At 35.5% G+C, this 17,341-nt stretch overlaps 1 protein-coding gene across 2 annotated transcripts in view; it reads left to right on the plus strand.

Annotated features, from left to right (window-relative positions):
• Positions 1 to 17,341, plus strand: part of SYT1 (synaptotagmin 1) — a 525,751-nt gene that overhangs the window by 366,345 nt on the left and 142,065 nt on the right. The window contains exons 5-6 of one of the 2 annotated variants that reach the window (XM_078076347.1): positions 9,141 to 9,325; positions 15,293 to 15,415. In XM_078076347.1, the coding sequence (XP_077932473.1) occupies positions 9,141 to 9,325; positions 15,293 to 15,415 (308 nt within the window). The remainder of the gene's footprint in view (positions 1 to 9,140; positions 9,326 to 15,292; positions 15,416 to 17,341) is intronic. The other variant, XM_078076348.1, reaches the window with a different exon arrangement.

Below are 17,341 nucleotides of genomic sequence, written 5' to 3' on the forward strand. Positions count from 1 at the left end.
CTAAGTTATTCAGCAGGGGCTGCGAGTGTGTCCCGTAGCACAGTACCCACCAAAATCACATCAACAGATAGAGGTTCTGGTAAAAATTTCCCAATGTACAGGTTGTGATTTCGTGCTTTTCAAAGCAACATATTTTACTGACAGTTTTTTAATGTACTAACAGTTTTTTTTTAATGATTTTGTGCTTTTTAAAGCACTATATTTTACTGAAGTTTTTAAATATATTAACAGTTTTTTAATGTATTAACAGTTTTTTTAGAGAGGCAGATTTCCCATTTTATTAAGTTTTAAGGTTTTTAAAAAGTAATTCTAAGTAAGTGTTCATTTGATGAGTAAGATTGCTTTGACTACATAATGGAATCAGAGTCAAGCCAAAGACCCCATTTAATTTGACATTTAATATGCTGTCCAGTGTTGTTCACAATTTTCTTCATGTCTATTATCATGAAGAATCATGTCACCTCTGCCCAGCTGGACTATAAGCTGTTTAAGTAGATTATTTCAAACTTGTTCATTATTCCTTCAATGTCCTGAGCATTAATGTGTTAAATAGACACTCAGATGGATGAGTGAATGAATGAATGAATGAATGAGCCTCTCTCTTACATTACTGTTTACACAATCCATCTGCCTTAATGAGTAGCTAACTCTACTCAATGGCTTGGATCATTTTTACAACCTATTTACACAGATATATCTTCCAGTTTGCTTTCTGTCAGGAGCAATATTGAAAAAGCTAAACAGAACTATAGAAGAGGAGAATGTGAAATGTGTTAAGAGGGTAATTCTGAAGGCTATTTAGGGAAGGCTACATGTGTTTACTATAAGGAATTGTCTTTTCATTTACTGTGACCAAAAAAGGCCATATAGATTCATAAGTGTCTTGCTGAGAGCTTTGTTTAACAAGGTAGTCTAAAAACCAAAGGAAAGAAGAGAAGGAAGAATTAAGGAGGAAAAGGAGGGAGGGAGGGGAGACAGACAACAGACAAGAGGAGAGGGAGTCAGGAAGGAAGGAAGGGAAGAAAAGAACTCAAGTCCCCAAAATGCTATTTTCACTGTGTAGCAAGCCAGTTTTGGAGCTTACCTCAAGACTCACTTCTTGCTTGGAGCCTTCATTGAACTCTAGGACCCATTACCTTACCCTTCCCTAACCTGCTGCCTACAGAGCCCACCTACTCTGAATTTTATGCTTAACACTGAACTGTCTATTTCCTTCTAGTTTTTTCCTGGAAGGTATTCTTTGCAAGCTCCTAGAGAGAAGGACCTGCCTTCTCTCTTCCCCCAGCATCCCCAGCATAGTATAAGCACATCACAGATTACCAAGAAAATAAATAAAAGGTCAAATGACCAAATGAAGGATTAAGTTTTTTGTTTGTTTGTTTTAAATTCCCTCATCTTGGTGAATTTTACCCTGATGCTTCTGGGAAACGAGTTTGTAATTTGGAATCCAACGGTCTTTTAGACCGGGACCTGTAATCTCCACAAGGGTACCACACACTCCCAGTTGTATAGAAATTTAAATACACAACACACGCCCTGTGCACACATGCACTTATATTTTCCCATCAAGACACTATAGATTTTGTCGTATTTTAAAAGAGCCATATGATTCAACGGAGGCTTCGAACTCTAGCCTCAAGACTGAGTAAAAAGTTTAATACCCAGAAGCGAAGAATGCATAGTCTTTGAAGCTGTTTCAGTCTATAAGAGAAACTTTTCATTCTGACCTTTGACTGGTTGGTTTATTCTTAAGCCATACTCTGTGTGACTTCATACAGTGTTTTAAATCTCACATTTAATGTGTTGTCTCCAGAGGTGGTTAATGAGAATATTAATCCACATATTTCCAATGCTTTATTTCTATTTGCATTCTGCCATTTAGAAAAAGCCTTCAAATGCAAGGTTTATTTGGCTTGTTGCCAATTCTTGAAAAATTATCCTTGTGTGTTGAAAATTATTCATAAACAGTCTAAAAGTAAAGCTTTGCAGTAGCTTCTTTTTCTCACCGTTTAACAGTAGAATTATTTTCACATTCTATTCTGCGTCTTGCATCAATGCCTGATGATCTAGAGAGACAGATTGTTTGGGGTAAACCTGGAAGTTGGCGAAAAGCTGCAGCAAATGTAAGATTGAAGAAATATGTAAGTTCTTCATAAGATGAATGATATAGACATCAGTGCAGCGATGGGGCACTCAGGACAAAACAGAGATGTGGCAAAGGTAGAAAAGGCTTGAAGTTATTGCTGAATTTCTGTAGTGGCCATAGCAACGGTATTACCTAGATCATCTTGAGGCTCTTGGCTGAAATATCTAGGATTGATGTAAATGCACAAGCTTCTATTTCTCAGAGAGGAAAATGCAGCCCATCTTGTGAAAGAGAAATGGATTTTAGGTTGTTTCTTAATATAATGAATGGTAATGGAACCTGCCAGATAATGCAGAGCTGCCCTTGAAAGTGAAATCGAGGCAGAAATAAAAAAACAGTGAGTTTTGCCCTCGATTTTATCCAAAATCCAATGAGGAAATGCACCAGAAGGTTGCCAGCCTAGGGGACTACAAAAGCTGACTACCCAGGGATGTGGCAGGAGAGTCAGAGCTGAGGAAATGCGACTGAGTAGCAGACCGAAGGAAAACATATTGGAGACAAAGCTGTACCTCAGAGACCATTCCACCTTACCTGTACTTGAGCCCAAGAACATGGCTGTGTGGGTTTCTTTCAAGCCACCTAACATTTACTGAGCACTAAGCTGGTAGGACTGAGGCATTTTAGAGAAGGCAAAAAAATTAAAAAAAAAAAAAAAAAAAAAGTCTATTCTATTTAGAAGTGAGAGCTTAGAATCAGGAAATCTAGAACCAGGCTCCTCTTGGCCATTGGGCACTTTGTGTAAATTTTATAAAGCTTCTCTCCCCAACTGCTCATTCTGTAGGACTACTCTATCTGATGAGCAGACTTTGGATTTGGGGGGCATAAACGGGACACCCCGGGCTACTCTTCAGGAATAGTAAGATTTTCCCTTTCATAAATGTACCCTCTGCAATACAAGGTGTTCTCAGTGACACTTGGCTCTATTAAAGAGAAGGAAATTCAGAGTGTCTACTTTAAAAAAAAAAAAAGTTTATGAGGGCTCCTTAAGTAAATAATTTTTACAAATTTGCTTAGTGCCAAAGCCCCCCTTGGAGAAAAAAAATATTTTTTAATCTGAGAATAACATTTTTATTGTAAAAAAGAATATTTACTGCTCACTTTCATCAATAAACGTCCCCCTTAGAGCACTAAATTTGTACACGAGTGCACATTAAGCCATGGAGATTCTATCTGAAAACACCATATTATCCTCTAAGTACAGAGTTTGGCAAATTTAAGAAATTAACTTTTAAAAAAATAATTAAGACCTACTTTTTAACATGTAGGAAGTAAATAGTAAGCTTCATGATTATACAAACCATGCTTGGCACTATATTACAGCCCTGTAAAAAATGCCAGGCAAATAGATGTTCAATAATAGCTGTTTAAATACTTAATTTTTTAAACTGCTTAACTTATGCCAACTCCTCATGCAAGAATGGCCTCTCTTGATAAGGGGAAATAGTTGTTTGGTTTTTCTCCCCCAACAGAAGACCTGCTAACGCAAATTTACTTCTAAATGGTTCCAAATTATTTTTTTGTGTGTTTTTATCAAATACCAGTATTCAATTCATGAACAGTCTACAAAGAGCTGAGTTTTGAGTTTTTAAGAAGTGAATTTCATGTGTAGGGTTATATTAAAATGCCTTTGATATATTTATACAGATTTGGATTTATTTTTCAATAAGACATCTTTTTATACTAGCCTAAATGACCCAATGTATTCCACTACATAGTCAATATTTCTCACTGGGTGGGAGGGGAAATTTTAGCAAACATACGTAGTACTTTTATTTAAAAATCCCTCAACGTGGACACTTTTGCTGAGCCTTGAGAAATAATATTTAAATGGACTGAAGAAGAGGAATAGCATTTCAAGAAAGAAGGAATATGTTTGAGGAAGACATGGGGATAGAACTGAGCAAAGAGCAACGAGTGACTCTGTCACATGGAAGGTAACCTCCAGCCCACACCTTACAAGTAGAAATAGATGTAAAGGAAGCATAAAACATATGGAAGAAGAAATGGCACGACTTGCCCCTCAATCAGGCTTGGGAGAAAATTTTCCACGTGGTTCCAAGATACAACAAGCAGGCAATCATTGAAGAACTAAGAGGAGTCATAAAGCTGGTTTGGTGAACTGGATTGAGATGACGGATTCATAGGAAACATTCTATAGGCAGTGGGAGATACAGTCCCAACGTATTTAAGAGGGAACAGAATGGATAACTGATGTAAAAGTTTAAGGCGTGGGAAAGAAGGCACTCAACAGTGAGTGAATGTGAAAATGAACAAGGGCCTAAGAACTTGGAATAAGAACTCCATTTAAAGACTCGGGAATGGGAAAGGAAAGAGGAAAAATGTCAGATCCATACAAGATGATGCTGGTAAGGGCAGCAGAAACAACAGCAGAGGGAAATTTCAAAAAGGAATATATGATCAAGATTTTCTCATACCATGGACAATGTTGTTTGTGTTCGGCCACAGGAAAACCACTGGTTGTCTTTGAGGGTGTCTTGGTTACAATGTTAGTGTCATGAGAATGGTTGCAGAAGGGATAGGTCAAAGCTGTGAATGAGAAGATCATAGAAAATATAGAAATAGCCCACACTAATATTCCAATTGTAGAATCATCTATATGCAGAACATCACAAATCTCTTGAGGTCTGATTTCTATCTCTTGAGATTTTGATCGCTATGATGAATTACCACAAATGTAAAACTACACAAATTTACTATTTCCTCATTCTGGAGGTCAGAAGTCCAAAATAGGTTTCATTAAGCTAAACCCAAACTGTCAGAAGAGCGGATTCCTTTTTTAATCCCCAATTTTGAGATTAACAAATAACATTGTCTAAATTTAAGATGTACAGTGTAATGATTTGATATATGTATATATTATGAAATAATTACCACAATTGGGCTAGTTAACACAGCCTTCACCTCACATGATTGCATGTGTGTGTTGTAAGAACATTCAAGATCTACTCTCTTAGCAAATTTCATCTATATATACAACACAGTCTTGTTAGCTGTAGTCACCATGCTGTATATTAGATCCCCAGAACTTATTCATCTTATAATTAGAAGTTTGTACTTTGACCAACACCTTCCCATTGATCCCACTCCCCAACCCGTGGTAACCACCATTCTACTCTTCGTTTCCATGAGTTCTCCACTTTTATAGGTTTCACATTTAAATGTGCTCATACAGGACTTGTCTGTATGACTTCCATCACAGACTTTTTCACTTAACATAGTGCCGTCAAGAGTCATCCATGTTGTCACAAATGGCAGGATTTCCTTATTTTTTATGCCTGAATAATATTCCAATTTTATACATTTATACATTTTCTTCATCCCTTCATCCATTCATGGACACTTAGGTTGTTTCTTTATCTTGGCTATTATGAATAATACTGCAGTGAACATAGGGGTGAATATACTACTGTAAAACAGCAAATTTTTTTTCCCTTGGGTATATACCCAGAATGAGATTGCTAGATTATATGGTAGTTCTATTTTTAATTTTTTGCGGAACCTCCATACTCTTTCCATAATGGCTATACGAACTGACACCTTCTTAAAACTGTAGGGGAGAATCCATTTCCTTGCCTTTTCCAGCTTCTAGAGGCACCTAATTCCTTGGCTCATGGTTCCTTCCTCCCTCTTCAAAATCAGCAGCATAGAATCTTCAAATCTCTGATTCTGAAAATCCTGCCTGTCTTTTTCACTTGTAAGGACTCTAGTAATTGCATCAGTTCTATCTGGATGTAACCCAGGATAACCTCCCCATCTCGAGATCCTAAATCACATTTGAGAAGTCCTTTTTCCTGTGTATAGTAACCTATTCATGGGTCCCAGGGGATAGCATGTGGACATTTTGGAGGAATCCGAATTCTGCCTACCACAAAGTCTAAGTTAAAACATCAAAAGCAGTTTAGAATTGACTTTGATTAATTCTTATGCATCAGTTTACCTTTGGGTTAAACAATGTGAGATTAATTTATTAACTTGAAAATGAAAATAACATTTTTAAAGGAAAGCTTTTACACTAATCTATTATTTTCTGCTGAAAGGTCTTTAAGTTAAATGTTAAAATTCTTGTTATAAAATTTCCATTTAATCATAGTTGGGTGACAGTAACAATAAGCTAATAGCTTTCTGCCAATAGCAATATTTTGATGAGCCCATTTTTTATTGAAGCCATACTTTATATTATGGAAATCACTCTTGGCAGCATCTTCTGCTCTTATTTATTTTTACTGTTTTTTTAATACAGAATGTTTTATTAAAAAGGTTTCAAAGCTAAAGATGTTTTCCTTTGTATACATTTAAAATATATATATTTTTTAGCTAATAATGTAAAGATATATTTGAATTTCTCAAACTATTTCATCTATAGTTTTTCCTCTGTATAAAGTTTTTCTTGTATAAAATTGAAGGGGTAATGAACACAACTGCTATAAATATTAAGTGAGCTAATAAATGTAAAAACAGTAGCAGCTGCTTGCCCATATTAAGTAGGTCTTCCATCAATTTTTAGCTTAATAGAAAATATATTTTTTTACTCATATTGAAACATTTCTATAAATACTACTAATGAATAATACTATAGATGGTGTTTCTTACCAAACTTACCAATTCAAGTATTTGGTTGATCTCCACAGAATTTAAGATGAGAATTCAATTCAAATAACTCAAATTAAAAATGGTGGTTTATATTCCAAATATCAGTTCAGTCAGGCTTTCATAGGTAGGGGTACACAAAATGATAACCTTAAGGTTTTTTTAATTCTATCTAAAGGTGCCAGTATATTGTGAGGAAAATTTTGTGAGTTTCCTATATTCAATATAGAATATTCAAAGTTAGAAATTAAGCTATTCAGGAGATCAAACCTAGAATACGGCAGCACTTTAAAAAATAAAAATCACAAAATAAAATTTTCTCAATGGTTATAATTTACCTTCAAGTTGCACTAGTTAAGATTTCCCCCTGTAATACTATGTCCCTATGTTTTTAACTCCTTGTGATTAAATCATGTTGCTGTGCTTTCGCTATTTTCTTTCTGTGAAGTTGTCAAATGATCTCTGTCTTGTCCTGTGTAATTTAAGAGACTTTTATGTAACTCTCTGACAGACTATCACACAAGTCCGACTAGAAGAATAATTTACGAGGTTCAAAATGAAGGGTCATTATTAATACTGTCTGAACTGCAATGAATACGTAGACTCTCTCGTTCATGCGTAGCAGGGTTTTAACTAGATCAGAAGAGGTATAAGGTTTTAAATGAGGTGTTATGAATGATATCACTGGTTACATAAGTTTAATTAACATTTTTAAAAATATGATTGTTTAAGGAGATTAGAGAACGTAAGAAAACATGGTGTTTGGTGTGGACTTATATATTACTTTCCAGTATTTCTTTGGCTGAAAACACAATTTCAGAAGTTGTGCTTTTATATGTCCTTAGGCTAACCTTTATTAGCCAATCGTAAGCTGGAATAACACGCATAGTAAGTGTTCGACACCAAAAGCTAAATGCAGAAGGACAGCAAAGAGTGGGGTTTTCTGAGTTTTGAAGAGAGGTTAATTTTTAAGTGCCTCTGCTTTACCGAAGTAGTCCTGACTTGTGTTCAGCAATCATTGATCCTAATGATGTTTGTGTAGCTAGAAGAAAATAGTACTTTTTCTTACCATTTCAGTGTCCAGTGTCTCTTCTTAATTACAGCAGGCAAATCTAATTACTTCTTCTGATCAATCTCAATAGTTAAATAAATCCTTTCCGGGCAAAGTGCAATCTTAAATATTTCCACAAGAGCTTTTTTTATAATATAAGCACATGGTATAGGATACACCAAATAAGAAAAGAGAATCACTTTTAGTAGATGGACAACTGTAATAGAAAAATGTTTTTATGTTTATTTATATATGCTCTATTATTTTAAACAGAGCTGATAAATCTGAAGCCTTTTTACTAAAAAATCATCTCTTCCTCTCAATTTCCCCTAGCATATCCCCTGAACTTCCGTGTTTTTTTAAATATGTATTTATTAGTGTACATGTTTATGTCCCAACATATACTCGGAGTGTTCCACATTACCCATAATACTTAGCTGTATGCCTTGAAAATAGATAGCTAACATCGAGTTCCTGCTATGTGCTGGATGCCATTCTAAAAGTTTTTGTGTATTAACTCCCTTAATTTTCAAAGGAGACGAAATAGGTACCACTATCATCTTCACTTTATAGAGAAGGAAACTAACTCAGAACAGTTAAGCAATCTAGCCAGAGTCACACAGCCTGAAAGTGGCCATCCTGAATCAAAGCCTGGTTTCAGATCCACTGAACATAACCATTGCCCTGCCTCTGCAGGCCCTGAGCAGGTAAATGTCCTACTTTTAGAATGGGTGACTTTCAGAGCACCAAGTACTTCTTCCTCACCTTTATTACATTATATGTGTTTTCTCTGGTTATTCAATTGATGTCCGCCCCTCCCATTATACCCAGAACATATCAATAGAACCTCTAGTATTTAACAGATGAGTAATAGCAGCTAATATTTATTAAGCTTTTACCATGTGCCAGGAAATGCATCTTATTTTAATCTTCAGGAAGTCTATGATACCTACCAATTTACCTCCACTTTAGAGATGAGGATACTGAGGCAGAGGGAAATTAGATGACTTGCCCAAGATCACAGAGCTAATAAATGATAGAGCCAGGATTTCAACTCCAAGGCCAAACTCCAGAGCTGTGCTCTGGATGAAGGAAGGAATGGATGAATGGAAATCTAGCTTGGAGGAAGGCATATTTGACATGTGCAGAAGGGTGAAGTAGAAACAGAAACCACCATCCGGGCAGGGGACACACAGGTAACATGACACAGAACGGTGTGCCTGGAGCGCTCAATAAATACAAATTAACCAGTGAATACTTTTGTAGCTGATTGGTTAAAAGGTTTGTACATGAAATGTTTATTACTAATGCCTTCTACATCTGTTTTTCTTTCAGTGCCACCATGGGCCTTAATCGCCATAGCCATAGTTGCTGTCCTTTTAGTCCTGACCTGCTGCTTTTGTATCTGTAAGAAATGTTTGTTCAAAAAGAAAAACAAGAAGAAGGGAAAAGAGAAGGGAGGGAAGAATGCCATTAACATGAAAGATGTGAAAGACTTAGGGAAGACCATGAAAGATCAGGTAATGTCTTCATTCTGTATTACTTCTTTGATGATTTTATTAAAAGTTAATAAATGGCTTATTATTTTATACCAGATAAGTATAGAAGTAAACAACTTCTGGACAGATGTCACTGTTGTCAAAAATGCTTTGCAATCCTTTCATTCATTACTCAACGTCCCAAAGTGCAATGAAAACATTTGGTAGGGTTTTCCAGGCTCCTAAGCATCTGACCCAGAAAAGGGCATCGACGACTGGCAGGGCCATCTTGACAGGCCCAGCAGACTGGAATGATGCCTGAGTATTTGGATTACATCTGTTCAGCCAGTCTTAATTGCATTTAGAGTTAGAGAAACAGAATCGAGAGTATCTGAATGCTTTCCCTCTTGGGCAGGGTGCCTTTCTCACATTACCACTGTTCATAATCACTGTTAAATCACTCAGACTTATGGCCGTTTATCACACTAGATGAAAATTACCATTCCTATAGATCCATCCACCTCAATAATAGGCGCTCAGGAAGAGTGAGTTAAACAGTGAGTTAAAAGGGAGAGAATTACGAGCTCGTCCTAAAGAACAGGGCATAATTTTAGGGCAAAATTCTTGTTTGGAAGAATTTTAGGGATAATGAAACCACAACACAGGTTATGGAACCCATCTGGCTGGGTTATCTTCCAGAGTCTCAGTAAGCTATTTGGATGTTCTTTACATCGTGGTCTATTTTTATTAAATTAACTGGATGATTTGGTTCAGAACAAAGTTTACTATTAATAGTTATAATTAAATGCCTCTTCAATTTTTTTTTAATCATTTTCATACTGGGTATCTTTAAAGAATATTTAATTCATATTAATAACATAAATGTAGAGCTTTTTCATAGAAAGAACACTTTCAATTATCTTTGTTGCCTTTCAAATAATTCAAAAGTTTTATTTATTCCCAAATAGCAACATACATTGACAGTTTTTTTTTTTAATTTTTCTAAACGAATTAATTACTATTAATTGAACTCTTGACTAGGTGAATCTTCTTAAGAACAATTTAGTCAAGGAGGGCATTTTTAGCACATTTGCATAGTTTCCTAGTTAACCATCCACTCAGGGCACCAACTCCACTCCCCAGCTTGAGATTTAAACACTTTTTCTCAAAGATACTGTAATGTCTGTTGACAACAATTTCACAAAGGCTCTTCTGCACTCACTCAACTTTTGTTTGGTTTCAGAGCTATAGAATGTATGCAGTGCCTGTCTCACACTCAGATTTGTCCTGAGCTCAGAACAAGGTTTACATTCTTCTGAGTTTCTAATCACAGCCACAGAAGTTCGACCATAGGGTCCTAATAAGGCTTTTTCTCTTCGGTTAATTTGTTACAGAAAAACTACAATTTGAAAACAGGTCTTGTTTATTTCAACATTTTCAATAACAAGTAGACCTTGACAGAGATTTCTTTAAACAGTTTATTGGGAGATTAGGTGTAAGAACAATGTGCTAGATGGACGGGGACTGAATAATTTGTATGTGAATTTCAGCTCTATCTAAGCAACCTTTTGAGAACACAGCCCTATCATTTTCGTAACTATAATATAATGCAAATGTGATTTTCCCATATACAAGAATTAACAATTAAAAGCACTACATAATGTTAGATTATAACTACAGCATTTTTTTTCTAGCGTAAGAAATTTGTTTTCTTCTTTGTGGAATTTGTTCTGTATGATGTAAGATTGTAATTTACAGTATAGTAGTGGTGTTTATTACCCCTGTAATGACCTGGATAAATGACCAAGATCTCAAAATACTACATACAGAGAATTGATGGTGGTTAATTTTTCAATGATCATCTATTCCTTTGGATGAGAGAGGAAGAGAAAATAAGTCAAATAAGGAAATATTGGTAGGAAATCAGTGACAGTTTACAGTGATCTACTATTACAACAAAGTATTTAGGATTTCAACCACTCAAAAAGATCTCATCATTTTAAGTAAATTACTTGTCTATGTAGGATTTTATAGATCTTATTTTAATTTATGAACTATTAAATGTACAAAATGAAATATCATTTGGACAAGCAAAAATAGGCCTTATCGGTAAACAGTTATGTAACAGTAGCTTATGCTACTTTTTAAGGCAGGCAATAGTAGCTAATAATGGGTTCTATTGTTTTATGAAGAGGAAGGATGAAGAAGCAAAATAGAATGTGCAGTTTTAAGAAGTACATCACATGGTGACCATTCAATCATCCAACTTCAGAACAGCCTAAGTTTTGAAATTCAGTAAAATTCTTAACTAATTACATTTTCAGAATATTTTAAACAGTGTATTGATGTGAACATGAGGAAAACAAATATAGTCTATGGCTCTCGTTGAAAAACACAACAGATGTGAGAGGCATTTTAGACATGATTTCTTAAGATACATAGGCTCTAGGCAACCAGAAAGTTTTCACCATTTCAATCTATGTAAGAATGGACAGAAATTCAAATTCCAATGTTCATGGCTAACTGTCTCTATGTTAAAATTTTATAATCAACAGACTTTTAAAACTCCATAATGACAACAAACTCACTAGTAACAGTGTATTTATATAACATAAGATTTATATATAAAGGTTTTGTTTTTGTTTTTAATTCCTGAAAGCTTGAGAACACTGAAAATGCAGAGGGACAATATCAAGTTGCAAAGTGATAGGTCTGGAAAGGTCATTTCTCCATGGTTTTTGCTAATGTGTGTGGATCTTTTAATTTTTATTTCTTCCTTCTATGTCCTCCTTATCTGTGTTATGTCTCATGACTGTTCTGGACCCCCCCCTTGCGGTAGGTCTCCTCTGCTCTTTAGAAACAGAGCTCGTCAACGCTCCAATACATTTAGTGGCCTGGCAGCTGGGGTTCCACAGCTCAGGGTGTACCATTCTGACACACATCAAGAGGCTGAACTAAATTGATTTTTTTAAATAAATAAAAGAAATCTGTAATAAAAAAAATAAATTGATTTTTTTTTAAGATAAAGGGTTCTCATTTTAAACATTACTAACTGATTAAATAGAACAGTATTAGAAAGCTCAAGTTTTTAAATTGATGGGCACAGAAAGAAAATTCAGTCCCTTGTGCTACCTTTCGTAAGTGTGCCTTATCAAATCCAAACCTGAACAATTTCTCTTAGAAGAGCTTCTCCTTCGGATGGTTGTAAAATGACGCACCTTTTGAATGTTGAAGCAAGCCAGAAGCATGTACACTAAATCTTTGAAATTTAAAACAAGATCTGATGTTCCCAGCACATAGCTTTCGCGACTGCAATTTAGCAAACCATCAAAACTGCTGGGTTTACAAGCATTTTCCTCCGCATTTTGTTGAGGGGTAGTGGGGGTGGGTAGAGGGGTACTGCTCTTGAGATATTATAATAGCTACTGATGTCATAGGTCTGAATTTAATGTGATGGTACAGAAGACATCCTGCTTAAGCTCAGCCTTCAGGACAAGAATAGACTTAATCACTTCGGTGATGAACAGTGGCACTGAGAAATTATCAAAAATTTAGCCCTATTTCATACAGAATAATTGCAGAGATGGTCCTGCACCTTTTATTAGGGCAAAAACCACTTAGGAAGAAGGAGATTTAATATCTCAGCTATTTCAAATTGCACTGGGCTGAAACATGATATGTAAATTGTCAGTTCTGAAAGAGACTTTTGAAAAAGTATTTTAATCCATGAATTTTTTTTTATAATTATGATAGAGTAACGTGTAGATTTTTCGACAGAAATACGTCCTAAGTAGCTTGCTATTATTTTTAAAAACTTAAAATCTTATAGGGAGACAATTTACCTAAGCTGCAATTTTCTAAGCACATCTATGGGAGTGGTAAAGACTAACAGACAGCTAAGGTTTTGAAAGGGCAATGTGATTTCACTGCCTCAGCTCCCCTAATTAAACTCAGTTGTCTTTTCTGGTCACTTTACTAGCATGTTCTCTATAATGACCTATCCCCCACCCAAGTTAAAAGATTAAATTTTTAAGTAATTAAATTGTTTCCTGCCTTTGGCTATCAGGAAACCAACATTTTACTACTCAGGAAAACATTTCGTATCCCAACTTTCCTACACAGATGTAATAATGGTAATTTTTAATTTTCCAAACTCATTGTAGGCTCCTGAAATTTTTCAAGAAGCACAGAAAGGGAGGCACCTCCAACTACAGCTCAACTCTGTTTATATGCTCTTCCCACCCAAATGAGTTCTATTGATACAATGCCACCAAGTCTCAGGTTTTTTTTAGGATCAAATTGGAGTTAGCGGAGTAGAGCCAAATTGGAAAAGCTTGTCAATTTCAGTGCCATTTTGAAGCACCACAGAGAGTCTCTGTGTAAATGCACGAGTGAACAGTAAAGCTTTCTCTCAGCAGAGAAGAAAGACCACACACTCTGGAAGGTGGGAAGAGGCTGGGTGATGGAGCTGTAGTCTGATGCCTCTTGCGTTTCTGAGATCTGGTTATACTTCTGCATTTGACTACAAGAATTCTCAGATTTAACCTGCTGACAAGAGTTAAAATTCCTTTACTTTGTCACAGATATCAAGCAGTCTCCCACTCTGCCTTATCTTGACTTCTGTGAGATTCTACAGTCCAGTCACTCACACACACACACACACACACACACACACGAAAGGCGATGAAAATGCCATAACCAAAAACTAGGGAAGAAGAGTTGCAATATACATAACAGAAAAGTTGAGACCACTAAAACACAAAGAGTCTCTAGAAATCAGTAAGAGCCAAACAAAACAACAGAACACTTAGCAAAGGGTATACACCAGCAGTTCCCAGACAAATAAATACAATTGGTTACCATAAAGATTTTCAAATTTTTCCATCTCACTAGCAATCAGGGCAATGTAATTTTATCATTTTTAATTTTGAATAACTACATATAGCTTTTAAAATTATTTTTCCTAATTCTCTAAAGCAATAACAATGCATATCCCTAGAAACAAAGCTTACCTAATATTTATAATCTTTATAACCTTTGATTTTCTTTCAGCAAAGTTGTTGTACTTCATGGGAAAATACATTATCTATTTTTATTTTCAAAAGAGAGGAGCATTTGAATGTATTTTGTGGAATGATGAGCTTTCTAGTATTTCATTTTACATTACACTTAAGTTTTAGATTATAAAGACTATTCAGTTGGTCCAAACTGAGAGTTCAGAACCACGATTTTTGTTCACCAATGCAAAATAAACGTTAATGCTGATTTCAGTTTGACAAAATTGCAAACGTAACTGCTTTTATTTTTTTTTTTTTAATCTCAAATAGATCCATAAATCAATTTAATTCAGCCTAGCTTTCTGTGGAGCTGTTACAAAAATAAAATGTTAAATTTCAACTGGAAGTGGGGTAGATTTTCCTCTAAACATGCATTTGCTGGTGGCATGTTTTTTCCACTTTTTCCATAACCATTATAAATGTATATGTGAAACATAGGAAATTAAAATTCTTTGAGAATCACTTATTCAGCTATCTTTCTTATAGGAAACAAGGCAAGAAAAGGCCACTCATTTCATATAAGTTCTCCACTGCATGTAACAATGATGTTTTACATGATGCTGAGCTTAGATCTCTTTAAACTACATGAATGTGAAACCTGGCCTGGTTAATAGCATGTTTGTCATACTTCTGAAAGAAGCAGTTTTACCAAAGCCAAACGTGAATCCAAGTCGACATTTTGTCTGCAACAACTTTACATTTTTCGCTTGCAATATTCTGAGGGGCTTTTCCATCGCTTTCATGTTGCTTGCTGATTGGGGAAGAAAATTCCGTGCACAAGTGGAATTTTAAAAATATATAAGCAGCAAATGTGAATGTGTGTCAGACAAATGAATTTCCAGCATCTTAGTGCTTGCTTCTAACAGCTTGGAAGTATAACCACAGGCCCAGGTTGATATGGGTTTCAACGAATTCACCTGAATTCACATATACTTCATTTCCCTACTCCTAGGCTCTAAAGGACGATGACGCTGAAACAGGATTGACTGATGGGGAAGAAAAAGAAGAACCCAAAGAAGAGGAGAAATTGGGGAAACTTCAATATTCACTGGATTATGATTTCCAGAATAACCAGGTCTGAGAGGGGTGGGAAATGACTTCTAATTCCATTACGTTTTCTGAAATTACCAAGTAGAAATTGAAGCAAGATACTTCTTAAAACATTTCATTTGCTGAGAAGGGAAAATGCAATTATCAAAGCTATTGATGAAATCATTTCTAAGTACAGGCAGTCCCCTACTTGCTAATTTAACTTCTGGTAATTAGAATTCACAGTATTCAACCGATTACATCTACTTATGGCACTTACTGCAGGCAGGCAGAATACAAATGAACTTGCAGATAGTCGTTCTGATTCTGACAGCTCCCAGCCACAGTCTCACTCCTACCCGCCCATCAGCCTGAGCTACAACAATATCCCTTGGAATTCATGGAATTCAATCCCAACAGGGCAAGGAACTACTGAGGTAAACCACCATTCAACCAAAGCTTTAAAACAAAAACTGTTTGATAAGGAATCAAAGATGAAAAACTGACTCCCTTCCATGAATTTCAAAGGCAGAAATGCCTTCTGTAATATCATGATACTAGGTAAAATTCCTAGCACCAATGAGTTAACCGTTCTAGGAAAGGAGAAAGACCAGCAACTTGATTTCTAGTGCCTGTGACTACTGCCCAACAGGTGTTAAGGAACTGAAGGCAGTGACAAAACAATCACTCCTGCTTCAACTTCTCAAAAAGCTGTGAAGTGCCACCTAGATGGATGATAATATTAGCTACCTTTTATTAACCGCATTAAAGGTAGCTCAAAGAAAAATGTTAAAAAATCTCTACATTAAAAAAAAAAAAAAAACCCTTCTAGGACCCACGAAATTGACCATGTCCCTTTACCTTCTGACTTGTTAAATGAAAACGCTAGATAAGAATTAGTGGAGGGGCGCCTGGGTGGCTCATTCAGTTGAGTGTCTGACTCTTGATTTTGGCTCAGGTCATGCTCTCAGAGTCCTGGGATCTGCCAGCATGGGGCTCAGTGCTCCACAGCGGGAGTCTGCTTGAGGATTCTCTCTCTCCTGCCTCTCTGCCCCTCCCCCCCACCCACGCTCATGTGCACGCTCTCTCTCAAATAGATAAAAACTTTAAATAAATTTTTAAAAAAAAGAATTAGTAGAATCAGTTGAATAAGAGATCGAGCTCTTAAGAATCTTTAGGACAATGTCCTTGTCTGACAAAGGGAATTTTAACTGTTTTGCTTCACTTATCTTTTTGGATGAGGAAGAAGTGATACTTGTTAATACATTTACTACTAATGCAGCTTGTGTTATTTCACTGATGTTGAAATAACGATGTTGATGAGAAATGAACATTAAAAAAAAAAAAAAACACCAAAGCTCAGCTCTGACAACCAAAGTCCAAAGTCAGTAAGACTGGGAGAGTTCTATGTAGTTGCAAGAATTCTGGGTGGTATTTAGAAATCAACAATTTAAATAATGTCTTAACTTTCTGAATTTCTAGACGGTTCCTCATGAAAAATGTATTGATATGCTCTATCATACTAAAAAAATTTATTTGATCAGCTTCATTACAGCCCTGGCTAGTTATTTCATAACACATTCTAGAAAGCTGCATTTTGGTTACAGATACAAGTTTATAGGTATGGATTTATACACATTTATAAATATACCACTTATAGTTAATTAAATAGGACATTTGAGATCATTTCTATCCCAGCTACCAAAATTTGACAATCAGGAGTTGATCAAGAGCAAAACTTCCTAATATTTACATATTCTGATGAAAATGAAGGTCAACACTAACATGTAACATTTTTTCCAGAAACTTAACGTGACTTTATATATGTATCCAGTATTTTTTTTACTAATTTATTCTACTTTCATATTATCCAGTAGAAATCTAGTGGTATCTCATCCTCGTTAGTCATAATTTTGAAACTTCTAAGTTAACTGGAGTATTTTAAGTATTATTTATAAAGCATCTTTAAGAA

Source organism: Halichoerus grypus, chromosome 6 (genome assembly GCF_964656455.1).
Source record: "Halichoerus grypus chromosome 6, mHalGry1.hap1.1, whole genome shotgun sequence".
In the NCBI taxonomy this organism is placed as follows: domain Eukaryota; kingdom Metazoa; phylum Chordata; class Mammalia; order Carnivora; family Phocidae; genus Halichoerus; species Halichoerus grypus.